This window comes from Brachyhypopomus gauderio, chromosome 5 (genome assembly GCF_052324685.1).
Source record: "Brachyhypopomus gauderio isolate BG-103 chromosome 5, BGAUD_0.2, whole genome shotgun sequence".
In the NCBI taxonomy this organism is placed as follows: Eukaryota; Metazoa; Chordata; class Actinopteri; order Gymnotiformes; family Hypopomidae; genus Brachyhypopomus; species Brachyhypopomus gauderio.
The window spans coordinates 14,616,138-14,643,916 of record NC_135215.1 but is presented as its reverse complement, the minus strand read 5'-3'; the positions used below and the strand labels follow the sequence as shown (position 1 = coordinate 14,643,916).

At 42.7% G+C, this 27,779-nt stretch overlaps 1 protein-coding gene across 2 annotated transcripts; it reads left to right on the top strand.

Annotated features, from left to right (window-relative positions):
- Positions 1-1,022: 1,022 nt before the first annotated feature.
- Positions 1,023-27,697, top strand: nr3c1 (nuclear receptor subfamily 3, group C, member 1 (glucocorticoid receptor)). Of its 2 annotated transcripts, XM_077005911.1 has the most exons (10): positions 1,023-1,376; positions 2,909-4,083; positions 16,550-16,704; positions 17,421-17,447; positions 21,808-21,924; positions 22,154-22,435; positions 23,758-23,902; positions 24,128-24,258; positions 24,754-24,911; positions 25,432-27,697. In XM_077005911.1, the coding sequence occupies exons 1-10, from the start codon at positions 1,374-1,376 to the stop codon at positions 25,582-25,584; spliced, it is 2,346 nt and encodes a 781-aa protein (XP_076862026.1). In that variant the 5' UTR covers positions 1,023-1,373; the 3' UTR covers positions 25,585-27,697. The 2 variants fall into 2 exon arrangements, with proteins under 2 accessions (XP_076862026.1, XP_076862027.1); XM_077005912.1 differs by lacking the exon at positions 17,421-17,447 and having other exon boundaries at positions 1,024-1,376.
- Positions 27,698-27,779: the final 82 nt, after the last annotated feature.

The following is a 27,779-nucleotide window of genomic DNA, read 5'->3' as shown; positions in this document are numbered from 1 at the left end:
TATCTCATCCTAAACATCATCATTGTTATTTCCCTGCTACTTATTAACAGCAACTATCTGGCTAATATTTGAGCTGTTTGTAAAAACATAGCTAGTCTTCCCTTGGTATTGAGGAATAGGTTATGAGCAGGCAGCCTAGCCATATCATTTGCTGATAATTCAAAGCACAGCCATTGTTAGTATGAGTGACGCATATAGACAGGGCAAAAGTGCACATTTGATTTCTAGGTCAGTGATAAAGGAAGTAACAATAACGTGTCACAAAACTGACAGGTCAGTTTACAGTCAAAGGCCTTTGAATAAAACAATACATGATATCTAATAATACAGCATTTACCAGACATGGCAAACTCACTTGACCGCTATGGTGTTTCCAGCTTTAATCCTTGGGCTTTAAAATTCTTCTCTGTTCTGCTGACATTAGTTATCTTTTTTTAAATGGGCTGTTAGTACATGCTTCTACACGTTTGAAATGTAAGACAGACATGTAAGCGTTATTCTTTCATTTGCGCACCGCTAAAATTGTTCAGTCATTATAGAGACAGGCACCAGAGAGAGAGAGAGAGAGAGAGAGAGAGAGAGAGAGAGAGATAGAGAGAGAGAGAGGTAAGCAGATAATACAGAATTACTGTTTTTTGTTATTGTTTATTACATTTCAACACCACTGTAATATACTGAGTCAAAATGTGTCGTAAAGCACTGACACTTTGTACTTACAGACCTATTGACAATAACAACCAATGCAAAGTGTATGAATTAATTGTTACACATTATTTATTACATTGTAGCCTACTGTAAATAATGGTTTAGTTAGTGATCGCTTGATTAATTTCCATATTTCCAACAAAATACTAATCCATTGTAGGTTATCCGTCTATTCACAAAAACACATTTCCTGCGAAAATACGATCTATTTTACCAACGCGACCACTCCAGGGTCTTCAGTAAACATTAGTGGCGCGAAATTGCTAAAGCAGTGTGTGCAGTTGTTATGAAATGTAGCTGTTGTTATGGCGCTGCACTTCCAATAGGTCGCACTGCTTGATGTAAACAGCGTCGCCACGGATCTCTACTGTAATCTCCATTTTGAATGTTTTTATGCCAAGTTAGCGCCTATTTGGCAGTGGTGGCAGTCACTGGAGGAATCGAATAGTTTTATCGAATTAAATTGGTGTGTGTTTTTGGACGAAAATCGACCAATCTGCTCAAATTGTAATGAGATATTTTAGCGCGGCTTCAACTTGGAGATTCTTCAACGACCTCGAGTTGACACTCACTGAAGTGTTTCGCTTTGCTAGCTAATAGCAGCAGAAACCTCTAAACAAAACAATGTGAGACGATGCATCAAATCAAAACAGACACTTGAGGTTTGAATGGTATGTATTTTTATTTACAACTTCTGATTTCATGTTTACATTATATTACACCACGACGAATAGCGGAGCGCGTTATTTTGTTAACACGACTTAAATTGCTGGCTGTCTTACGGCTGGTTTGCAGGCTAAATAGGCAGCTAGCGACGGAGCTAGTTAAGCTAACTAAGCTAGCTAAATTAGCATAAGAGCTAGCTAAGCTAGCGAGGGAGCTAGTTAAGCTAACTAAAATAGCGAGAGGGAGCTAGCTAAACTAGCAGACGAGCTAGTTAAGCTAGCGAGGGAGCTAGTTAAGTTAACTAAGATAGCGAGGGAGCGTGTTAAGCTAACGAGGGAGCTAGTTAGGATCGCTAAGTTAGCGAGGGAGCTAGTTAAGGTCGCTAGGTTAGCGAGGGAGCTAGTTAAGGTCGCTAGGTTAGAGAGGGAGCGCATTAAGGTCGCTAGGTTAGAGAGGGAGCTGGTTAAGGTCGCTAGGTTAGCGAAGGGAGCTAGTTAAGGTCGCTAAGCGAGCGAGGGAGCTAGTTAAGGTCGCTAGGTTAGCAAGGGAGCTAGTTAAGGTCGCTAAGCTAGCTAGCAGTAAACCTGCATTGCGTTGGTAATGACACGATGACGTTGGGACATTACTGGTGTGCTGTTAGTGCGACCTTTCGTTTTTAATCGTTTTATATCGATGTACGGCCTATATGGGATTACCGTTTTTGCTTAAATATTTATACACGTCTACATGTACAGTGGCCACGGCTCCAAACACAGGCCTTTGTCTGATTATTCAGTTTACACAGCCTACTACGGTAGCTAGCTAGTTAGTTTAGGTAATGTAACCCTAGAGAGGAGTAGCATAATTTACCACGAAATGAAACGCAGGATAAGAGGAGTCCGTCTTTGAGTTCGTGAATTTTAAATCTATTGACAGCTGGTTTACTTTAGCAACAAAATGACATACATGAATTTATTTTACTGACAAACTACTTCGGTAGTTCTTTAGAATGCTTCAATAAAGCTCAGCAGTAGCTTCTGTTTTAGTAAATGGAGTGAGATTTTAAAAGTAGCGATTCTGAGCTAGGTTCAGTGTCATTATTACAGGTGTGTAGGTAAACAAGCTTTATCCTATAAAATCTTTATGCCTTTAAGAATATAAGTATGAGTAGCGATGTATTTTGTTACGCTCCTCCCAGTTGTAACATATATATTAAATTTCTTGCCAGCTTTTATGTGGTATAATTAATATGTACAAGATTTTAAAACCACAAAAAGTTGTTGAATGTTGTATATATTGATATTTGTGACTGTATTTTTTTTGTAAAATTACATTAATGTTGTTTTCTACCTTTTAATTGTTTTATTCATGAACCTATTCGTTGTCATTTTTTAATCTTCTGAAGAATGTTTTTTTTAAACTTTTTTGTGAGGATGAAAATAAAAAGCCAGCAGTAAATTCGCAAAAGCTACTAACAGGTGTTTATATATATATATATATATATATATGTTTATATATTTTATATATGTAATGTTTATTTCTTTGTGTTCCACTATAGAATCAAAAGATGGATCAAGGAGGTATGAGGAATGGCACAAAGAGAGATGAGTGTTTGATTCCCCTGGATTACAGTGACAGCCCAGTTGAGGGAGTTCTACGCAGCGGAACACGTAGCATTATGTCTATTGCCCCTACGTCTCTGCTTCCTCCACCCAGCCCCTTAATGCAGCCTGTGTCGGGAGACCTTCCCAATGGAGTCAGCAATTCACCCTCTTCGGAGGAGTTCACCATAACTTTACCGACCTCCCTGGACCTCTATGTGGAGGATCAGGACCTGAAAATGGTAGGGAAAGACCAGAGGGGTCTACCGGCCTTCCAGCAGCAGTCGGTGGTGGGCCTCTACAGTATCGGGGACAGCTTCTCAAGACTGGAGGCCAGCATTGCAGATCTCAACAGCTCCTCCCCATCAGTGGACTCCCTTATTGGGGGTGTGGATCCAAGTCTCTTCCCTCTGAAAAACGAGGACTTCTCACCTATGGATAAAGGGGACATTGATCTGGAGCAGGATCCATTTGGGTCTATTGGGAAAGATGTGGATGGTAGCAACCCGAAGCTCTTTGGTGACAACACCATGGACCTCCTGCAGGAGTTTGAGTTGGCTGCATCGCCATCGGATTTCTATGTGGGAGATGACTTTGCCACCTTGTCTGAGGAATCTCTGTTGGGAGTCATCACTTCAGAAAGGGATTCAAAGCCAGCAGTCTCAGCAAGCAACACCAACAGCACCAGTGCCAACAGTGGCTCCACCGGCATGAACGGTGCCACCAGCTCCAGTCCTTCTGGCCTCACTACGACCAGCCCTGCCCCTGTGGTGAAGTTGGAGAAAGAACCCTTGATCCAGCTATGCACTCCCGGGATAATCAAGCAGGAGAACTCCACTGGGAGCTTTTGTCAGATCTCTGGCTCTGACCTGTCCAGCCCACTCAGTGCAACACCCATCTCAATCTGTGGTGTCAGCACCTCGAGTGGACAGACTTATCACTTCGGAGGCTCCACCTCCACAGCGACCACCAATGGTCAACAGAAAGATCAGAAGCCAATATTTAATGTATATACACCACAGGCTGTCACGGGGGATGGCTGGGGGCGGGGATTTGGAAACATCACCAGGATACAGCAGGGGCCCTCTGACAGTTTTAGCGGAGCCCATACCTTCACAGCTAGCTATGCCAGGTAAGAAAAGGATAAAATTACCTGCACTAACATGGCTCTGCTATATTACATTGAATATGTGTTACAATGGCATTATAATGTAATAATGTTCAAGATGTGTTACAACGGGTGGTTTTTATATAAGAAAAACAAAGCCAGTTGTCTTTAATGTTACTGTAGTGGTATTTAAAAGCTCGGTTCTTGCCCACTCAAGAATTTATAGACAAAACTGGTCCAAACCAGTCAAGTATGATGGCATCTGTGGTAAAAGAGAGCGAGAGAGGGGGAAAAAAACGCAGTGCATTTCCTCTACATACACAGGCAGGAAATAAGAGGTGAGGCGTCAGACGAAGCAGGCCCTGGTGCAACAGCTGCCAGATATGGTCCCTGTATCAGCCTTTTAATCCTCCACTTTCACAACTCTGCTCCTTTGCCCTGACCCAAGAGGTCTTGTTGGAAGTCAGCGCAGAGGACCGGGGTGCCTGGTTGAGGCCTCTCGGCCAAGCGGAGGGCTAGATTTTGCCCCCACCAATGGGACCGAACTCTGTGTCTGGTTTTTACAGAAGCATTGCTCATCGTAGTCCAGTACTGTAAGAGTGTGTTACATGAAAACAGGGGTATTTATCAGATCTGAAAAGCCAAGCAAAGGCACGACTGTAGTGTCTGTTGGTACTAGACAAACAGGTTCCTCTTCTTTGTATTGTTTAAAAATTTAGGTTACTTTTATATTTTTGTGACAAGTAATTTGACAGCTATTAGAAGAAATACTGACAAGTGAAAATGAAATTGTATAGGACTTAATTTTAGCCAATGTTATGAAACGTTCATGCTAATGAATCTTCTCAGGTTCTGAGCTAGGATTAGTGTAATGAATGCAAACGTATAGGTAAGCAAGCATTAGCCTAACACCTATCTTTCTTTACGATCTTAGGTATGAGCTAGTTATTGTGACCTGACCACTAACTAATATTTACCCATATTATTTGTGTTGTTTAAATATTGTGTTGCTTTTACATTACCAAATATTTCAGGTAGCAGCAACCCCCTGGCACAGAGTTAAGATCCAAATGACGGCAGCTGTGTCGGGTGATTAAGGCTTATGTAACTGCTGAAATGTATGTACTGATTATGAAACTGCTGCCCAGATATATGATTTAGCTTCATGAAAACTCAGTTTCTCACCCAAATGTTTTTGTTCCAAAACCTCTATGTGTAATGCTTCTAAAAAGAAAATATAAGAAATATATAGGAGAATATATCTCAGAACATTAAATTCATTGTTTACCCTGTATACCAATGAAATAGTAACAACAATGAAAGAGGAACAAGGAAGTGTTTGTATTCCTGTGTGTGAACAGGCCATTTGTGACACACCCTCCAAGTCATGAAGCAGCTTTATGCTGAAAATAAACATGAAAAGCCACTGAGGCCACAGGCCAGGAAGGAGACCAGGACGTTTGTAACTCTGCCACTGTGGAATTGATTAGGAACAAAAACACAGACTGTTCTGTCAGCAACGCCACAGGAGTTAGTATGGGTCGGGTCCTTCTCTGCGCCCTACCATCTTAAGGCAGTCTGTAAATCTGACGGTGGGGCACTGACACACACTGCCCTGTAATCTACCCCGTAATATGTGTACGTCCCGTTCCCCTGTGCTGCAGGACACTGCATTGCAGACTTACTTTAGACACCCGATGAAAGTAGTGAAAACTCTGGCGCACGACTCCTGGAGTTGGACGCTCTGGGCTGGTTTGGTTAGAATGTGAAATGAGGGCTTTGGAAAGGACAGGAAATGGTGTGTTACTGGGAACTGGTGGGTATGGCTGTGTACCCACAGACTACTCATCAGGGAAATTTGTGGAGGGACAGGATTCATAGAGCACACAGAATGATGTTTTGTTAGAGGGCCTGTTTATATTGGGGATGCTGAATTGCTAAAAGGTGATATTGTGATAATTTTAAACAAATATATTTTGCAGTTTCAATCGGGTCTAGTGCAGGTTATGTCACAGTTGCCTTTAAAAGTGCATTTCAGGGTCAGATCAGCCGCCAGAAGATCAGGAGCAGAGGTCACAACCAGCAACAGATGGCGAGACTGAAGTGGGGTCTCATCTGGAGGTTTTCACATGGCCCTGATTATCTGGTCTTTGTGGTGTACAGGCTTTGTGTGGGAGTCAGGTTTGTTTTTCTGCTGGTACGTCTCACACCGGCGTGACATTTACTAGCACGGCAGTCTGCAGCTAGAGTGTACTCCCGTCTCACGTGGGCACACGTTGTTGGCTCACGCGGGCAATGTGGTTGGCATTAGGTTATGGCTTGTCACGCAAATGCGCCGACTGGCGTCACACATGCCGTTTCTCAGCTGGACGTCGGCCCTCGTCGGACTGCACATCTTGGCTACTCCGCTGCGTTTCTTCTTAGAGTCATGTGACCCGGGATGGCCACAGCCTGCACTGCCTCTCACAAATGTGAATAACTTCATTTATTTTTTTTTTTCTTCCTGCTCTCTCTGTCAAATTTTCCTTCTCTCACGCTCTCCTTCTCTTCCTTTCCTCTGTCGAGAACACACCCACGGAGGTATTTTTAACACTGTCTCACAAGTTCCTGGCTGAAGAACGTTGGACTAGTTAAAATATAGGTTGTCTGATGGGGAAAATAACTTTTTAGCTAAGGTGGTCTGTCTCACTGATACAGTGCACACACTGCATGTATGAGTGATGATTAAGGATCTTTTTTCCATTCATTCATTCATTCATTCATTCATTCATCCATTCATCCATTCATTCTAAAGCTATAGAGCTCTGTACATTAAGCAAATTTTGTATTCTATTACATACAATCTGATATTGCAGTGATTGGCATAGCTTGCAAATGTCTCGGCCTTATCCTAAAATAACTGTAATCTGAATTATACAGCCTGTAGTTAAAATATTACATTTAGAATGGTTCATAGTGTGGTATGTAACATGGATTGGGCATAATGAAAAAGTCTGTTCTTCAGGGAAGTCTAATGGAAGTCATATCTTGGCATGGCGCAGTAGTAACTGAGGCACAGTTGTTTCTGCTGCGGGGGGGAGTGCTGCAAGTAGGCTTGTGAGAAGGCTTGTGCACGAAGACTTTTTAAAAATCATTTTTATTTATTTGCATGTAATGAAAGCTAGGTTTTGTTATTGCTAATTAAAGAATATTAAATATATATTTTAAAAAATGCGAACATAACTTCAGCCTTTGTCCCTGTGTATGGCTTTCATGTCAAACTAAAATAGAATAGAATGCAATCTTCAGTGCATGGGTGTCAGTGCTTATCTCTGCAGATTCAGTAGTGTCCAATTATATACTGCACATATTTGTTTTGAAAATATTTGAAAAAAATATTTGAAAAAATAAATTAATTAAGAAATGGTGCAACTGAGCTATAACCAATACAGAAACCTGAACTATATAATATTAAGTCATATACAGCAGAATAAAATGAGTGGAATATTTGCAATACAGTTTTATACTTGTAATCACTGTTTCAGCTAGGACTGGAAAAAACTGCCTCATTTGAAGTTTCTGCAGCATGAATTAAAATGTGAATTGGAGGTGTGTATTCTCCTTTTATCAGCCAGTAGCCTAACTGACTCCCAGACTTAGCCATCTAAACATAAATCACAGGTCACCACCCTCACATTCCAGACTTCACTTTCCCCTTTTTCTGCTTCTTGCAGTTGGTGTCAACATTAATTTGGAACATTTTCTTTAGTGCTTCCCTTTAGCAATGCGTTGGCCCAGGGTTGTCAGGGACGACGACCCAGCGGCCACCCGACCTATTAACAGGGACTATGCCCCTTGATCCTCTCTTCCTCTCTCGCGCCCTCTTCCTCTCTCGCAGTCTCTGCGCTGCACTTGGCTTGTGTAGGAATCTTAGCCGTCAGCAGAAGTGGATAATGGATGTAGATCAGCTCAGCGCTGTAAGTCCTTCAGTGGGAGGCCCCCAGTTCTGCTCTCTCGGGCTTGACCTACTTTCCCTTCTGCTGCACAGCTGGGCGGTAGTGGCCAACACGGTGGGAGAACAGCCCCGCTGGAATTGTCTTATCGTTACGAATGCGCCTCGGCTCTCTCCCTCTTTCTCACTCCCCCGTTCCACCCACTCCCTCTGTGTGAGTGTGTGGGTGTGTGTGTGTGTGTCTGTGCGTGTGTGTTTGCTTGTTTTTTTGGATGCGCATTCGTGTGTGTACTTGCTGTGTTGGCTTGGCCAAAACATCATTTTGGCAGAATGTGAAACCGCTGCTCCTGCCAGCTCAAGGTTTTACACTATTCATAAATGAGGGGGCAGTGGAACGTCGTGTTTATTCAGTATAGAGCGGAGTTGTTTGAATGGCCTGGTTGCTGTGTGAGGCTGACCTACATTTCTGCCTATGTTTTAAAAGAGATGACTCATCTGTTTCAAAATATTCACTTCTCAGTATACACTGTATACGAATACAGCTTACAAAATGTGGTTGTGTAATTTAAAGGACAGTGGAATAGGTCTTTAAATCAGTGATATGACAGATGCAAAGAAGTCTGGACTCTGCTTCTGTTATGTGGTGCAGTGAAGTATCTTTGTGTATCTTTTAACAAATGCAAATCTTGACACAGACATCAGGCTAATTATCATCACCATCATGAGGTCCCGCTGTCGTGACTTGTCTGGAGTTTGCAAAGAATGCAGTAAAAATGGCACGATTGGTTTCCGTGGTCTATTTTCAAGACTTTTACCTCAGGGAACAGCCATTTCCTTCTTTCTGCAGTGCTGATCTTGCTGAGATATATTAGAGCAGAAAGTGACCACAAATATTACACCTTTGGGGGGGTTCAGCTTCAGAATGTTAAGATGAGTTCTCAAAGCCGTTACCCTCTCGTGTTATGCTGCAGCTGAAACTGGTATTTTCGAAACAAACCAAATCAATGTGGAAGTTTGGGTTTTCTGTAGCAGGGCTCAGACAGACGCTGCTGTGTTAAAGGAGAAGTGCTCTTTTTTCTAAACACAAATAGGATGATTTATTGTTGCTGTGTTTCTGTGTCACTATTTACAGTGGTAATATTTGTTTTTCTCAACACATGCTTGTTATGTAAAATCAAAGTGTAATCATTTAAATTTATGACTAGATGCTAATTCAGTAGTTTACATTATACGTTATACTATACAAATTGTGATAAAATGTGAAAAAGGTGAATTTCCTCTGCTCTGCTGGCTTCAGGACAAGGGGCGTCTAATATGTAGACACATACATCCTCATAAGACCACAAACTTGAAGCAATGGTAAGAAATAGGTTCACTAAAGTAGTCCACATTGCTCTTTCACTGGAACCCGAACTGCTCTGTGGCCTTTCATCTGTGTGTTTCTCTTCGGTGTCACGTGCTGTGGTAGGTTGCTCAAAACCTGTCTGAAAACCAGTATGGCTCTTCGTGGCTTCTTTTTTCAGTTTGCGTGCTCTTGGGGACGACCCCCTCAATGATGTCAACCACCAAACGCTTGGCAGTTGGGTGGGAAATAGCAGCAGGTGTTGGGGAGAATCTGTGTGTGTGTGTGTGTGTGTGTGTGTGTGTGTGTGTGTGTGTGTGTGTGTGTGTGTGTGTGTGTGCGCGCGCGCGCACGCTCACGAACGTGTGCATGAGTTTAAGCCCTAAATCCATAAAGTGAGACCCTCACCATAAGTTGTCCTTCCATTTTGGGTGAAGAAGAGTTCCAGTTCTGTGATTGTACTGAAACAAACAGAGATGGCAAGGTTCACACTGCCGTGATTCCTGCCTCCTTATATCCAACATGGTGCTTGCAAATCCATTGAACTAGCCTGATTCAGTTCATCTGTGAATTTGATAATTGCTCTAAATCCGATGAAGGTGTGTGCCTGGTTGCACACAGACGTGTTAAGACCACGGCATCTGCTGCTGAGTCATGTGATCAAACAGATGGTGCTATATGCAGCTCCTAAGCTACATATTAAATCACACTGATGGTCCAATGAGTTCAAAATTGAGCGAATGTGCATCGAGTAATTGTATTTCTGCTTCATACATGGTGACGATTGCATATAAATCTTTTAATTTACATCTCCAGTGCTGCTCAGTAGGTAAGGCCTTATTAAGAATTATTACCTGTAAACAAAACAAAGCAGAGCTGAATAAATAGAAAACCTGATTAAATGATTTCAAGAAATAAATATAAGCCATAATACAAATGAAATGTAATGGTAATATATACACAGTATTGTGTGTGTGTGTGTGTGTGTGTGTGTGTGTGTGTGTGTGTGTGTGTGTGTGTATGTATATATATACACACACACACACACACACACACACACACACACACATATATATATATATATATATATATATATATATTCCTAACCTCATTGTATACTACACAAAGCAATGAATAGCTTCTAAACTGGGACCTTAAAGTCATAGTACAGATATCTCAATTGGTTCCAGGAGTCTCCCGCATATCATATGATATACATAGCAGCTCCCTGATGCCTGCAAGTCAGATAAAATCTCCCAGAATCTAAAATGAGCGGTCAAGAGTGCACATAAATGCACATGCAGGTGACACAAACCTTTTTTTCCCAGATCACGTGTGGGAAAGGGAGGGAGAGGGGGAGAGAAAGTCCGTATTTGCTGTGATATCATACCTTGTGGTAATATGTTCCCCTCGTATGCATATTCATGAAGCACATGCAAAACTGGGAGGGTTCTGGTTGGCCTGTTTTCCGCAAAGAGTCTATCAGTCAGCCAATCAGTGTGGGTGGGCGTGTTTTTTTCTCTCCTGGACGGCATGCATTCAGAGAGAAGCGTCGTCATTGCACAGGCAGGGAAAGCAGACACAGGACCTTCCAAATAGAGAAAACACAAAACTCACCTCCGACTACTCAAATGTTTACCCATACAAAAAATGGCAATGTCTCGATAACTTATCATGTGCCCTTGAGCCATTCCCTAATGATGCGACCCCTATGAATTGGAGTATTGTCATTCATGAAGATGAAATTAGGCCTGTGTTGTTCATGCAGAGGCACAATGATTAGATTAATTATGCTATTCAAGTAGTATGATATTGTCACTGTACCACTGACAAAGTCTAGAGCAGTTCTGTATTGACTAGACACACCTGCCCACACTGTAGCAGCACCACCAAATACCTGTCTGGTGACAACAGTGGCTGATGCATAACACTCTCCTTGATGTCTGCAACATCACTGGCGACCATAATTTCTGGTCAGCGTGAATTGACTTTCATCAGTGAACAGCACTGAGGCCCACTGGTCTCTCATCCAGTGTAAAAGTTCCCTGGCCCATGCAAGTGATCTAGCACACAGACCACTCTGATGTAAACGGTTTCGAATGGTCTGACAGGACACTTGGGTGCATCTCACTTCCCTTAAATGCCTGGAGTTGTGTGGCATTCATCACCTGGTTCCGCAGGGCACTGTTCACAATGCAGCGGTCATCATTGTGGGATGTGGCCAAAGGACGTGCACTTCTTTGTCTTTCTGTGACTCTTCCAGTCTCTGTTGCAACCTGTTGATGACACTCAGTGACACTCTAAGCTCAGTGGCCACTTCCATCTTAGAACATCCTGTTTGAAGCCTCGCAATGGTGAGGTACTCTTGATCAATTGTTAGGTGTCATCTTGGTCTCATGATGTCAAAATGTGAACACCATGATGTGGAGAACTATTTAAAAAGCAATTCTAATTGAAACAGGAAATTGGTTGTATTGGTCGTTAGGGCTGCCATGATTAGTCAACTAGTCACGATTATGTCGACTATTAAAATAGTCGACGACTAATTTAATAGTCAATGCGTCGTTTTTTTTTTCTCTCCAAACTGCTGTGACAGTTTCCACTGCTGCGTCTGCCTTTCTGTCCTTGACGCACATGCACAGTAGTGGAAACCGGGGTATACAGTGGACGACATCCCAGGACGTTATACAGACTGGTATAATGACTACCCTGCTACGGAACTCAAAGGTGTGGGATCATTTTCCGTAGCTGGGTTCCAAAACCCGCATGCAATATCTACAAGGCAGAAGTTTCCTTCCACGGCAGCACAACCGCGATGTACGAACACCTGAAGTACATTGTGGCTGATTGTGACAATGATGAAGAGGGACCGTCATCTCTGTAATCTAAATTGCTAGTTAGCTGCTAAAGTTACCATAAACAGAGCGTTAACTTAGTACTTACTTATCGTGGTAGCTGTAAAAGTTAACATTAGTGATGGCGATTTGTTTCATTAGCCTTAGCATGCATTCGTGTGTTTTCTGTAACATCAGTGAGACCAAAACTTAATTTTTGTGAATAATTCCTTAGTTTTAACGTACGGTCCGATTAGTCGACTAATCATAAAAATTAATCGGTGATTAGTCGACTATAAAAAATAATTGTTTGTGGCAGCCCTATTGGTCGTTGGCCGTAACATAGCTCAGCAGAAAGTACAAAAACACTACCACAAGGTTTGAACCATCTCCTGAAACAATGGCCAGCCTTTAGTTTTATTTTGAGTCACACAGTGAAACTCAGAGGTCTAAGGATATTGATAAGAGGCTGGGAGACCCCACAATGAAGCTGTATGCTTGTTTCCTTCACAGTGTCAATGCTTTGACAAATTGAAAGTAATTTCCAAAAAAGTTCCCATTGAGAGACCAAATCTTGTCTAATTTGTCAGTTGTCAGTACAGAGAACCAAGATGTTGTGGAACCACAGAAGATTATGGCTTTGGCTGAGAGATTCCCCAGTGGGATTAAGGCAGATGCCAGAGTAAAATTCCACTTGGAAGTCCTAGATTATGTCTCAACTAACCTGGAAGCACTGGTCCAAATTACAGAAATGTACCAATTGAGTTCTGGGGCAAAGGTCTGTGCAAGCTGATGAAACTGCTACTGGTGCTGCCAAACTCCAGTTGTGATGTGGAAAGAGTCTTCAGCATGGTGAGGCATATCAGGACTGAGTTCAGGAGTCAGATGTCACACCAGACACTCGTCAATCTGATGTCAAGACAAACAAATTCATTGACACGTGTGTCATGACATTGAGATTTCAAATTTCAAAGCAAAGTGATCAAATCAACAAAGCAAGTATCAACGAAGTACAATGCTTGCACAAGACCCCAGAATAGACCAATTTAGCCAAAGTTGTAGCCCAAGCTGGAAAAATTGTTATGCACAGTCCTGCAGCAAGAAAGTTCTGTTATCATCCATATCCTATTGTGTGTGCTAGGGGTTTTTAAGCTTTTTGGGGGTGGGGGTGGGGGTTCCCTGGGGTTCGGGTGGGGGTTCCCTGGGGTTCGGATCCGGGTCCGGGGGTGCCTTGGGATGTCTGCATAATGATAAACAAAGTGTTAATTAGTGAACCAGATGCACACATTTATACGGGTGCATTTTTATTCAAACAGGCAAGGTCAGTCATTAATGGAAGAGGTATGTGAAGCTCTAAGAGTATGACCGCTGGGGAAAAAATGTGAGGCTAATTAGAGTGAGGTGTTCTGGTTGATTCAGATCTGGGTTAGGCCTGGCGTGTCTTATGACAACCATATGACCAGATCAGAACAGATATCCACAGATTCCTAAAGAGGTGGGTCTCCAGGAGTGGTGCAGGGAGGATATTAGCACGGGAGTGTTTCACTGCCTCAGGGCCTGAAAGTCTCCGTCACACCAAAGAATCGCAAGTTGTATTAGGAAACGGTGTGGGAGGATCACGTAGCTTCTGTCTACGATATAAACCTCAAAGCGAGTTGGATCATGAAACATAACAGTCGTCCAAAACAGAGGAGCAAGTTTACAGTACCGGATTGGCTGTGATAGAAGAAATTAACTTATTTTAAAATGTTATTTTTAAAACGGCCAAAAGTCCTACACGTGGTCTGTAAACTTGTTACCTATAACAGCACAGTTTGGCCATGCATTTACAGACTTAGTGTTAGAGAATTAACTCCAACCACAAGTGTTGCTGGATTCGTTAACACTAGACAATCACCAAACGCACTAAACTTCATTTGAAGGAAAATTAACCTGTCAGTGGCTAGCAAGCTGCTTCGTACAGCATTTTTTACAACAGATGTTTCCACAAAGCAGCTGTCCAGAAATCTCTTTTGGGATTGTGTTGTATCCCATGGGCAGCCCTAAGTCAGTATATGTGAGGGATAATATGGCCCTCGCTAAAAGGTGAAAGTAAAACTACATAAAAGCTTTCACTTCTAATGAAACAATACATGATGCTGTTTCATGGCTTGCTCAAATATTTTTTCTTTAAGTTAAACTGTCATTGGTAAAAATGGATCATAACATTAATTCTGGATCCAGCATTTATAACTTGAGTATTATTACACAGCCAGCTCAGATAATTGTTGCAGTCCTATTTATAAACACCAGCTTTGGTAACATAATCTCCTGCCCTGGAATACGCTGCAGAGTACTGGCACTGCATGATGGAAGATGTTGCGTTATTCACAGACTGCCATCAGCATCTCTCTGCTCTCCAAACACCTCTAATCTTCCTCTTTTTGAGTAGTGGTGTTCTTCGTAAAACTAGGCATCAAAGTTTTGTCCCAAAAGGAATCCCACCCACCGTGTTGCTACGGCCAACCAAACCGCACGCATGTTTCGTTCTTGGAACAGCTGTGCATGCATCAAATGTTTCGAGCTCCTTTAAAATGATGAAGAAATGAAATATCCTTTTCTGCTGAACTGTGTGTAGCATTGGCACCAGACTTGAAGTCCAGAGGCAATCTAAACAAAGTGTGAGAGGCAGATAGTATTCAATACTAAGCAATTAAAAAATAGTTCCCATGCAAAAAAAGATTTTTGAACTCTGGTTGTAAATTCAAGGAACCAGTTTTTCCAGTCCTGAATAATACCAAGCTCAATTTCTTACATGGCTACTGATGATTTTACTTTAACCTATCTTAATATAACCTGTCTAAAATATACACAGACCCCATACACATCATTTAATAGAATATAGTTAACACAAATAAGCTGAGAGTGCATATATCAAAATGTCTTCATTGCTGTGGAAATATGACTCCCACCTAGTCAGTAGTTCCTGATTATGTGGATTAGTTGTGTGGAGAGAGAGGACATAAGGACCTCTACAAGTCCTGTTGTGACCTTTCGAGGTTCACACATTTTGCTTAGACCTGAGTTATTAACACAGGTGCAAAAAGGACATAATGAGTTTGACATCAGGAAGAGAAGCTTCTAACATATTTAGACAATAGGACAGGCTGATGCGGGACTTCTCATTTGTCTTCCTCAGAAGTGGGCTGTCAAACTTGGGAGGTTTGAGTGTAGGTTTAGTTTCGTCTTGTCTGGCATTGTCCTGCTGGGCTCCTCTTTGAACTCGCACTTCAACAGCGCCAACTAGTGGCCTGCTTGGCTCATGTCTGGATCAGTGGTGAAAGAAGATGAACCTGTAGTTATGTAACTCCACATAAACAGACTTGAGAATAGAAGCATATTCTAAGGCCAAGGGGAGGGTTTCTCATGCTGGACAGTGGGTGAGAGTTGGACAATAGCACACGCTTCTTCATTTGGGTTTTTGTTTTCACTTTTCACTATTTGTTCTGATGCATTTAGCTGATTTGCCACTCTGTCTCCCCTCTCTCTCTCTCTCACTCTATCTGTCTCCCCTCTCTGTCTGTCTGTCTCTCTCTCTCTCACTCTCTCTCCATCTCTCTCTGTCTCTCTCGCTCTCTCTCTCTGACTCTCCCCTCTCCCTCTCTCTCTGTCTCTCTCTCTCTCTGTAAAATTGTAACATTGTGACAGGTTAATAATTTGAATCTCTCTCTGTCTCCCCCCCCACCTCTCTCACTCTCTCAATCTGTCTCCCCTCTCTGTCTCTCTTTCTCTCTCTGTTTTTCCTCTCTCTCTTTCTCTCTCTGTCTGTCTCCCCTCTCTCTTTCTCTCTGTCTGTGGGGGCGTTGCTGATATCACTGTATACTGTCAGAATGCTGCTACTGTGGATTTGGGGCAGGGCACAACACTAATGCTGCAGTTGGTAGCTGCCCCCTGGTGGCCAGACTAATCTCCACGTTTCTGGTTTTCTCTAAACTGACATCCCTGCTCATCCAGATGTCAGTCCAAAATTCCCAGGGTTCTTGATTAAACAGACTTTAGGGGTGACATTTCTGTTGCAGTCAGATCTAATGAGATTCCCTGCAGGAAAACCAGCATACAGCTTACTGGTGTAATATCTATCACTGTAGCATTTGCTGTACAAGACATCTAAGCTGAAATAATGTAAGAATAACAAATGAGAAATCTGATGAAGCTGTATTTACCTCCCAGTTGTTACTGAATAATTTATTTCACAAATGGAATGCTCTAATGGCACAAAAGGAAAAAAACCTAAACTGCTCCATTTATATAAATCAGTATGAACACTTGCAGGCAGATGGTAGTTCCTGGGAACTGTATTGATTAGTGCGTGATTGTGCGTGTCCTGTTTACCTCCACTGGCAGGTCTGAGGACACCACTGCCTCGTCCTCAGGGACAGGGAAGTCCGGCGGTGGCACACACAAGATCTGCCTGGTGTGTTCAGACGAGGCGTCCGGCTGCCACTACGGCGTGCTCACCTGCGGCAGCTGCAAGGTCTTCTTCAAAAGGGCGGTGGAAGGTAAAGAGCCGTCCAACGAACACGTCTGCCCCGCACCTCTCTGTCCACACTACACCTCTCACCACACTACACCTCTCTGACCACACTACACCTCTCTGACCACACTACACCTCTCTGACCACACTACACCTCTCTGACCACACTACACCTCTCACCACACTACACCTCTCTGACCACACTACACCTCTCTGACCACACTACACCTCTCTGACTACACTACACCTCTCACCACACTACACCTCTCTGACCACACTACACCTCTCACCACACTACACCTCTCATCACACTACACCTCTCTGACCACACTACACCTCTCACCACACTACAACTCTCTGACCACACTACACCTCTCTGACCACACTACACTACACCTCTCTGACCACACTACACCTCTCTGACCACACTACACCTCTCACCACACTACAACTCTCTGACCACACTACACCTCTCTGACCACACTACACTACACCTCTCTGACCACACTACACCTCTCTGACCACACTACACCTCTCTGACCACACTACACCTCCAACTTTTGGCTCAATGGCCTTTCTTTACGTTCTGATTCTGCAGCTTTAGCTGCCCTTCGGAGGTTCACCTTAATGTTTGCAAAAATGTCAGTGAGTGTATGTTTGCGTTGGTGCACAGTCTGAGTACAGTAAGACCTTGTTTCCTGTTATTGTTACTTTCCCTTCGTTTTCCTTGCACTGGTGAAGGATGGAGATCGAGACAGAACACAGATGGTAACTAAACTCCACACAGGCGGCCTCTCCTCACTTCCTGCTGCTCCGCCCTGCTCCCCCTCCCCGATTATGAGCATGGTGTGACAGCCTAGTGCATGTGTGTGTGGCTGCTGATTCAAGCCTTTAAACAACAGGGTTCTGGTCTTTTCTCCAAGGTGCAAAATGTACCTCTGAACTACATTACTTGCAGTACTTGTTAGGAATTGTTTTGAGTACTTCGCTGTAGACTTTATTACTAATTCTGCTTAAAAATTAAAACGGATTTGAAATAATGCTTAGACTTTACAATTTTATCTGTAGCACTTAATTTGATTTTAATTATATTGACCTACTTTGATTTATTGGTTGAAGAAAAAACATCAAAACATTAGGATCAGTTTTCCTTGGTGCTTTTCCAAACACAGATTAGAGTTCTGGACTGAAAATGGATGACCCACTATTGACTGAGCAGTGAAATCTGTGCTTGAGAAAGCAGCCTGTTGCACAAACGAGTGCCCCGTTCGGAGGAAGTTCTTGGACCGTGGAGCGGCTCAGAACCGCGGGCTGCTGCTTCTGGCCAGCTGTGCTGCTTTGAGTGACACGTACCAGCTTCACTGTGGTCTAATATCCCAGCAACACGCTGAATCCAAGCACACGCTGGCGTAGAGAAAGTCCTCCATTCAGTGCATGGAAAGCTCCCTTGGGAGAGCTTCTCAGACTGTGTCCTGGGGACACTAGAGAAGAGGTGCAGAAAATTGATGGAGGTAATAACTGCACCAGCAGGAGAACAACCATGAACGTGTGCAGTGAAGTAGGCTGATATACATCAAAGGGTTTTGACACCAACCCCTCAGCACTATCCTTACACATGTATACAAGGAAAATATACACAAGATGTCTTGTGTTTCACCTGGAAGTTGTGAGCGCAGGTGTTGTGTTCACACCAGTAGCACGGCTGGTCCTGTGTCCGTGATCGAGGTTCTGCACTAGCTGTGTTTCATTTCCAGCACCAACATATTGGCTAGTGTCGTTTACCATAGGCAGCAGGAAACATGGCCAAGCAAAAGAGGAATTATACCACACCCAGCATTATTAATGGCTAAGACATAAGATGTAGTGCAGTGTATGAAGTCAACTGCAGGGTGGTGCATTTCCTAGACTGGGAGTGTGCAATTTCCAGTGTGGAAACCAGACAAACAAACCTGAAATTGAATGGAATATAAGATCTGTGTGGAGCCATGCTCCGACATGTCACTGAAAGAAAAGCACCAATAGTGGCATCCTGTTCATATAAAACAGACAAATTCAACACATAAGCGCATAACAAAGTCATATCACAATCACTGAGCCAAAGTACTAAAAACAGAGCAGGTGTTCTCAACACACAAATCTGAATTTCTCACAAAATAAGACATGATGGGATGTTTGCAGAGCTGCTCCACCAAACACAAGCAAATTAATGAATAAATATTTGTTTATTTAAATAAGGACTTGTAACCAGTTTTGGTTGAATTTGGTTCCATAATTGTGCAACAAAGCCAATGACAGTCCGAGCCCGTGTGTGTGACCTCACCCAGACGGGCTTGGCCTGTTTGGCCTGGGCTTACAGATCCAGTTGCCTCTGAATGGTCCAGTCTGAACCCCAGCCATGTGATCTGGGTTTGGAGGATGACTCAGAGTTCTCCTCAGAGGACCATTACGTTTTCTGGGCAAGATTAAAAGGCTTTTCCTGAGACGGAAAACGTTGAACGTTGGAATGGTCTGGTAACATAGGCAGTGCTTGTTCTGATGTGTGTTCTGAGAGTTTGGTTTACTGGTGATGGATGGTTTTTGGGCTACTTTTTTGTAATTTTTCCCAGTAGTTCTAAGAGGAAGAATTTCAAACCCCTTTAAAAAGCCAGCAGAAACAAGATGGTCTTCTGAATTTTGTTTTCTTTCTCTTTGATGGAGTGGAAAGACATTTCATCCCCTTTTGCATGGGCAATGTCAGTCAGTGGTAAGCATGTTGTGTGCCTGCCACTGCTTTTAAATGATATGGGAGAGCTCAGTAGGCATGACATTGCATTTACCAGCCCCTCTACTGGACAGTGAAATCACATCCTTCTTGCCGGATGGACCCGCCAGCTCCACCTGCAGAAGTGCTTGAGATTTTGATACTCCAGCTTTTCCACCACAACACAGCGTATCATTGCAAGGGTGCCAGGGAATGTGTGAAGGGTGCTGGCAGGTCCAGAAAACTCACTTAGCAATGGATGGTCTAGGGTGGCCACGTTCACTCCAGCTTCAGGCGTCTAGACCACGTCCACGGAGAACACCAGAGCTGCAGTAACAGTGGTGATGGAGAGAGGAAGTACTGTGACGTCTTCCACACCAGAGATGAGAGACGGAGGGACATCTTCCACGCTAATGTCTTCCATGATGGAGACAAAGTGCGAGGTGGTGTCTTCAATGCTGGAAACAGGAGACATGGTGATAGGGCCCTCAAAGATGCTGGAGACTGGAGACACATGATCAGAAGCATGAAGAGAGACCTCTGTGTGCCTGTGAGTCTCTCCTAAGCAGGGGACAGGCAACGCCTGGCTGGCCACAGGACAGCCAAACCCAGAGGAGCACAGAGAAGGGAATTCTTTGTCCCGTCAAGGCAACATTGGGGCTGGCTAGACTTGTGTTGCTGCGACAGCCAGAATTTCAGCCAGAGTTTCACAGAGAACAGTAGATCTATACACCAGAGCATTGATCGCTTGCTCTGTCCTTTTGTGGAGAAAGATGAGACAGGATGCAAGTGCTGAGTCAAAAGTTTATTAATGTGAATTCAATACTCATTATCTAAAGGTTGAGAGACAAACGCCAAATACATTATTAGTCACATTTATGTAGCACCTTTCTCAAACCCAACAACAATTTAAGAGCAGGACAGAGCAGTACCCACCACTGGGCATGCATGCATGAAAAGATACATCTGCATATGTAATTCATAACATTTCTAGATTCATCCATTAGGTTTTTGGACTGAAATCAAATACCCCAGAGGAACCCAAACAGACACAGCTCCAGCCAGATAGGAAGCCAAGACCCTAGTGCTGAGAGGCCAACATGTCACAAAATCTGACAATTTACAAGCAATGACTGATAATCTGAACAGAAAGGCACAGTGTATAAATCCATAGAGCAATTAGGGAGGAAAGGGAAACGCAAGGAAGGGCAGAGATACGCAAATCACAAAAGGCACAAAACTGAAAACAAAGTCTCATGGCGTATATCGCCGTTGGAATTGTGCCGCCCAAAGGAGGAGACCATGACAAATAGGTACTTTTCCGGCGTAGTTATGGCCACCTGACCCATCTGGTTTGATACTGAGAGATCATTTTCCGAGATATTTCTGTCAATGACTTGATCTCCAGTGTCCTAAATGCCTTTGCCTTTGTTTCAGTCAGACAGAAAAGAGCTGAGAAGGAAGTGTAGAAGGCCATCTTCCTTTCTGCTTTCCATCAGTACTTTTCCACTCCTGACTGAAGCGAGAGCTGCCAGTGTCTCAGCGTGACTGGCTGCCTGAACAGCCAGAAGCAGCACACTTTTTTAAGTCAAAGCTATGCGGGTTGCTTCTTCCTGAAGGATCCCAGACTTAGGAAACTTAGTGCGCACAAGCAGTGATACGTGGCAGTCTAGCACAAACAGAAGTGGAAAGTACAAATGTAAAGTGTGCATTTAAATGATAAAGTCCATTTCATAGAGTGGTGAGTTCCCTGTGCTGGAGGTGTTGTGTCTATGTTGCGTCCAAATGAAAAAAAATGTTGCAAAAAGAATGAAACTTCGTTGTGGCACGTCTTTCACTACAGGCTACCAACATCAGCAACTATAGTATCAGTAATCTGTTTACACAATCAAATTGTAAGCAGTTATACAATTATAGTCATGAATTTTATGTATTTACAAAAAGCTTTAAATATCAGGTTTTCATAAGGTGAAACAGGAGAGTGTATGAGTTCCCTAAACAGCTGGCAGCTTTCACTCTCTTGACTTGTTCTTTTGATTTATTCATCAGTAAATCAGTAAATTATCACCAATAACTGGAGTTCAGCCCACTATGTTAGAAGAAGGAAAACAACACCATGTTGCTCAGTAGTCCCCCAGGACAAGAACTGAGAGTCACGCTAGAGTCAGTAGCTGGCCACACAAGTTTGTTCACTGAAAAATTAACCATGTTGTTTCTGTTTGGCTTCCATTACTATAATCGGAGAAGGTGCTGTTCTGTTTTGCTTTGTATCTTTTGTGTGTGTTTGGGGGGTGTCTTTATACATCCAGCAAAGCTGTGCTTTCTGAATAAGAGTCCAGGTTTGTTGTTTAATTGTCACATAATTTTCTTTGCCTTGAATCCTCACAGGGCAGCACAATTACCTGTGCGCAGGCCGTAACGACTGCATCATCGATAAAATTCGCAGGAAGAACTGCCCCGCATGCCGCTTCCGCAAGTGCCTCATGGCGGGCATGAACTTGGAAGGTACAAGTGAAAATAAAAGACATCATCAAGCTATCACAAAAACGTTCATTCAAAAAGAAGAGAAACTGGAATAGCCACAACTTCTCTCTCATGAAAAGCTTTTAACGAGCAAGCAGCAAGCCGTCATAATTCAGAAAGATGTCACCGCTGAATTTAATGTCCGACATGACTAGCCTGTTTTAATTAAATGAAAACAAAAGCTCATTATTTATGTGTTTGTCTGACCCAGCACGCAAAGCCAAGAAGCTGAACCGCTTAAAGGGCGTGCAGCAGCCGAGCACGCCTGACCTGGGCCCGCCCCCCATACCAGAGACACGGGCACTGGTGCCCAAGGCCATGCCACAGCTCGTGCCCACTATGCTGTCCCTCCTCAAAGCCATAGAACCCGAGACCATCTACGCCGGCTACGACAGCACGCTGACTGACACCTCGACCCGCCTCATGACCACCCTGAACAGGCTAGGCGGCCGCCAGTTCATCTCCGCCGTGAAGTGGGCCAAAGCTTTGCCAGGTACTGAACACCTTACTTTGCTCACACTGCTGATGCCTTAAACGACAGTACTGGTACTGGTTTGGGGGGGGGGGTTACTGAACCGGAGGCAAAGAGGTATTAAGATGCCGGAGATAAGGAGTTGATGAAAGTATGTTGGATTTGATCTTTCACTATCACTCGGTATGCCTCGGATCAGTTGAAAATATATCAGAAATGGATCTAGGAAAAGATAACCTGAGTGACTCTTTTAAGCACATTTCTGAACCATGGCATAGAAAAGTCAATTTGCATGTAAGTGTGTGCATGTGAGTGAGGCAGTTTGATAAGACAGGAGGGAGATGTTAGGGGTCTGGGGGGTGAGAGGTCCGTGTTGGCTAAAATACCTATAATGTTATTCTCACAAACAGTAGTCTACCCTCATTTTCTCTATTTGTAAGTGTCACAACAATGTAATTCCCTTGAGTTGTTCCCTTTAACAGTGTTGTCATGAAGAGATGTTTGCCTTACATAAGTGACTGGCAGACACAAATATCAGCAAAGCAGACAAAGTGTTCTATACATGCATTCCTTTATATATTATAATGTTTTGAGAAACCGTAGCAGGTTTTGGACGTAGGCCGAACAGCTTGTATAATGTAACATGACCTGGGATGACCTTTACTCTTGAAGGTCCTTTGAGAACAAATCATGATGTATGGAATATCACTTTTCAGGTTAAATGTACTAAATGGCTTTTTATTATATGGCTTTATTATTGATAAAATAATTGTTTCTGAAGATGAGAACTGGCTGGCTAGTCCTTAGCAGAGCACACGCTCAAGTAAAACTTTACACCAATTCAACAATTCTTTATTAACTGGTCATTGAATCATTGAATTAGTCTTTTTTTGCAGACTCATTTTTTTTGGTGATTTTGTGATAGTCCTTATATATGTGTAAAATGTAAATGTGCCATATTTTGTCAATTGTGATTTTTACACTGCAATCGAAATTTGTCTTTCGCTTTTAACCCATCTGTGCAGTTAGAACACACACGTACACACTAGTGATTACTAGGGGGCTGTGGATCACACGTGCCCAGAGCGGTGGGCAGCCCTAGCCCGGCGCCCGGGGAGCAGTTGGGGTTAGGTGCCTTGCTCAAGGGCACCTCAGTCACGTCCTTAGGTCTGGGAATCGAACCCACGACCCTCCGGTCACAAGACCAGTTCCTTACCACCAGACCATGACTGCCCCAACTATATATGTGACTATATATATGTGTTATATACGTTATTATTAGTGATAATCATTAATACCCAGCATTGGCCTGGAAGCTAATCTACCCCTGGCCTCACGTCCAGGTTTCCGGAACCTTCACCTGGATGATCAGATGACCTTGCTGCAGTGTTCCTGGCTCTTCCTCATGTCTTTTGGCCTGGGCTGGAGGTCCTACCAGCAGTGCAACGGAAACATGCTGTGTTTCGCCCCAGACCTGGTGATCAATGAGTACGTGCCTATGAGGACCTAAATGTAGATCATTAAAGTATTTAATTATTAATGTCATGTGTGTGCATGTGTAATTTTCTATCAAGAAAAGCCTAGAGTTATACTACTGTTAATCACGTTAGTACGTTGCAGTGGTGTGTTGTTGTGGTGAAGCATCTGGAGACATGAAGTGACGGTGCTCTGGGTCCGCCACTGCTGACTTAACGTCTGGCCATGTGTGTGCAGGGAGAGAATGAAACTTCCATACATGGGCGACCAGTGTGCACAGATGCTCAAGATCTCCAATGAGTTTGTCAGGCTGCAGGTGTCCAACGAGGAGTACTTGTGCATGAAGGTGCTCCTACTGCTCAGCACAGGTGAGAGGTCACATGCGCCCCCTGCTGTCCGTTGCATACATCACACAGGATCGCAGATGTGCATGTTGGTACGATTTAGTTTTTTATATCTTGTATATAAAATTATATATAAAAGATGGAGTATAAGGCAACATGATATATTGTTTGTTCATCATTATGGCAGTATTGCCTACCGCTGTTTATATATTAATGAAGGATATGATATGCAAATTAACTTCCTTTTTTTTTATCATACTTTTTTGTGCTGTGAGCAGACCCACATGAGTATTCCTGGTGTTTTGACAAATCATAACATTTATATGACCAAATAAATGTAAATAATTTTGGTCATAACAATGCGGCCCATCCTTTATCGATGTTGCACCAGTATGTTTTAACACCAGCGCATATAACAATTGGACTATATAGCTGTAGTATTTGAATATAGTATTTTGTCCTTGGTGTGCATTCCTAATTTACTGTGTGTTGTTTTTTTTTCCTACTCTTCTTCCTCAGTGCCAAAGGACGGTTTGAAGAGCCAGGCTGTGTTCGATGAAATCAGGATGTCCTACATCAAAGAACTGGGAAAAGCCATTGTCCGGAGAGAGGAGAACTCCAGCCAGAACTGGCAAAGATTCTACCAGCTCACTAAGCTATTGGACTCCATGCATGATGTGAGATTATGTTATATATTGAAGCTCTGATTGGACAAATCAAAGTTACAAATCTAAAGTGATGATGTTGGATCTTTTTAAAGATAAAGAATGTAGTTTGCATTTCTATTTAAGTACATGATGGGACTTCATTGTTGGAGAATTATTTAGTATGGCAAACCTTCGAGCATGGACTGATCCCCTGTGCTTAGTGGAGTCAGCAGCCTGTTCGCTGCTCAGCATACAGATTAATCACTTTAGCAGTGAACTGAGAAATAAATGAGTTATCAGAGAATTTTCCACTCCTGAAAATGCCAAACACACTTATTGTTCTCAACACACACATATTTCAGTTATCAGTCTCTTGCTCCATGTATGGTAAACTGTTCCTTGTCGGGATCTTGAAACACCAATAAGATGTAGCGTTATACATGTAGTGTTATAGTGCCTCAAACGTTCAATGGCGAGGTGCTTGTCTAGCACGGGCACGTCTGCCTCTTGGCATCTCTCTGATTCCTCATCCCTCCTTGGCCCTCTGCAGATGGTGGGTGGACTGTTGAACTTCTGCTTCTACACGTTTGTGAACAAGTCCCTGAGTGTGGAGTTCCCCGAGATGCTCGCCGAGATCATCAGCAACCAATTACCAAAAATTAAAGCCGGGAGTGTCAAACCGCTGCTGTTTCACCAGAAATGAAGAGGAAGAGGAGGAGGAAGCAGCACCCCACGGGGGCTGGCAGCGGGACACCATGCCTTAAAACGTCACCCAGAATCCCTCGCCAACCACACAGAGGGCCGGTGAGACACAGGGGAGGGAGGGGGAGAACGAGAGAGAGAGAGAAAGAGTGAGTGAGTGTGAAGTACAGCAGGAGAATGTGAAAGCAGGAGATTGAGGAGGAGGAGGGAGGGGGCAGTGGATGGAGGACAGTATGCAACCAACCCAGTATAAAACCACGGTGGGCAACTGGTGAGTTTAGAGACGGGTAAAAGTGTGCAAAAAACGAGAGCCTGATGATAAACAGCTACACAGTTATATGATAAATAGCTACACAGTTGTAATGATATAACTATAATACTATCGTGGTTAAAAAAAAAAAAAAAGACTATAAATGTTGTCTCAGGTGTTTGATTTTCAAAAATACAATAAGGAAGATAAATAAAGCTATTTCTCTGAGATCGTCGTTTGTATAGTTTCCATAGTTTGGTTTTGTTTTTTAAAGAAAGATAACACAACACAGCACTTACTGTCAGCTATGCTCAATGTAGAGAACATTTGAACATTTTAGATTTTCAGAACTTTAATTTTCGGCAGTCCTAAACAAAGAGTTTGTCTTCTGATATCCAATGCACATCTTGTTTGAAATGCTAATTTCAATAATATGTACAGTGAAATGGCTTTAGCATTGTTTGAAGTTGGCTGGAAAATTGAATACTTACACATAACATATCCTTACTATTTTAAAGCTCACATATTTTTTGCTAACTGCTAAAAGAATTACACAATTATAGCAAAAGGGAAAACCTGTGCCTTTTTTAGTCTGGCCCATGTTAGCAGATCTCTGTATCAGTGCTGAGGGTTTTGCATCCATTCTGTTAGATGTTGTGTTTGACTGTATTTTTATACACACTTGCACTGGCAGGTTTTTCTTCTATTATAACATGGCCATGTTTTTGTTTTCTCTTTTTTTTTTTTGGCAGCTCCATGATTATATTATGGGAACTAAAGTGTTCCTTGTTGCCATGGTAACGAAAGCAGGAGTGATCTATCATCTGCAAACCTCAATGATATATTGGACTTTTGATTAAAATGCAATTTGAGCACTTGCACTCCTATTTAATGTTTAAAGAAAAGTTTTAACAAAATGTATAAAGTTCAGATTAACCATGTTAATCTGAATTATGCAATGTGAGTCATAGTTCTGATCTAAGATCAATTTGATCTTTTGTCTTTGTGTTTCCTTTTGGTGACGCTGGTTTACTGAAACCTCGTCACCAGTACCAGCAATCCCCAGTTTTGATCCCAGTGTGCCTCTGCAGTGCACGTCTTGGTGTTTTGCCTGCTTGCAGTGCATCTGCATGGTAAATCACAGCTATTGCTGCAGCTCTTAAAGAGTAAAAAACGAGTGTGTTAGAGCAGGGAACCACTAAAATGTACAGTGCAGGCATGCTCAAGGACCAACACTGGGAAATACTGGTTTACAACCAAAAATGTGGATGGATTTTACCACCATTACCAGGCTAGTTCTAGAATGTCAATGCCAGTCGTCTAGATTCCATAGAATCATAATTTGTCTTTGAATGGAAAGAACTGAATAAAGTACAATCATAGATCTACGTACATGAATAAATAAATTAATTATTTAAAATTTGCCATGACAACTCAGGCCCACAGCCTAGATATATTGGCAGTAACTCTTTTAGCTGAAGGTGGTTGCTCCTTATGCAGTAGAGTATGCATACATGTCTATTTTAGCTGATGCTTTTCTGTTTAACCAGTACAACTAACCCTTTTGGTTTTCCAAGTGCTAATAATCTTCTTGTTCACTTCTCAAATAAACTGCAGCAGTGAAAGCATCATGCTAGCCTCACTACTCACTTCTCGGGGAATTTCTACAAGCCTGTATTGTTGTAACCTATTCTTTCTGTGCCAAATGTGTATTCATTATTAGAATCTCAAAACTGTGTTTGTCTTAACAAGCTGTCCGAGGTTATGATGAACAGGTAATGGAGAAAAAGATATGAAATATTTTCATTTCCCACTGTACAAGCTTATTACATGTTTAATACATGAATAAAAAGAGCAGATTATATCTAGTCTCTCTCATTTTGGTATTGACTAACCAAATATTAACTTATTTTTCATGGCAACTTTACACAAGTATACTCGTGGCA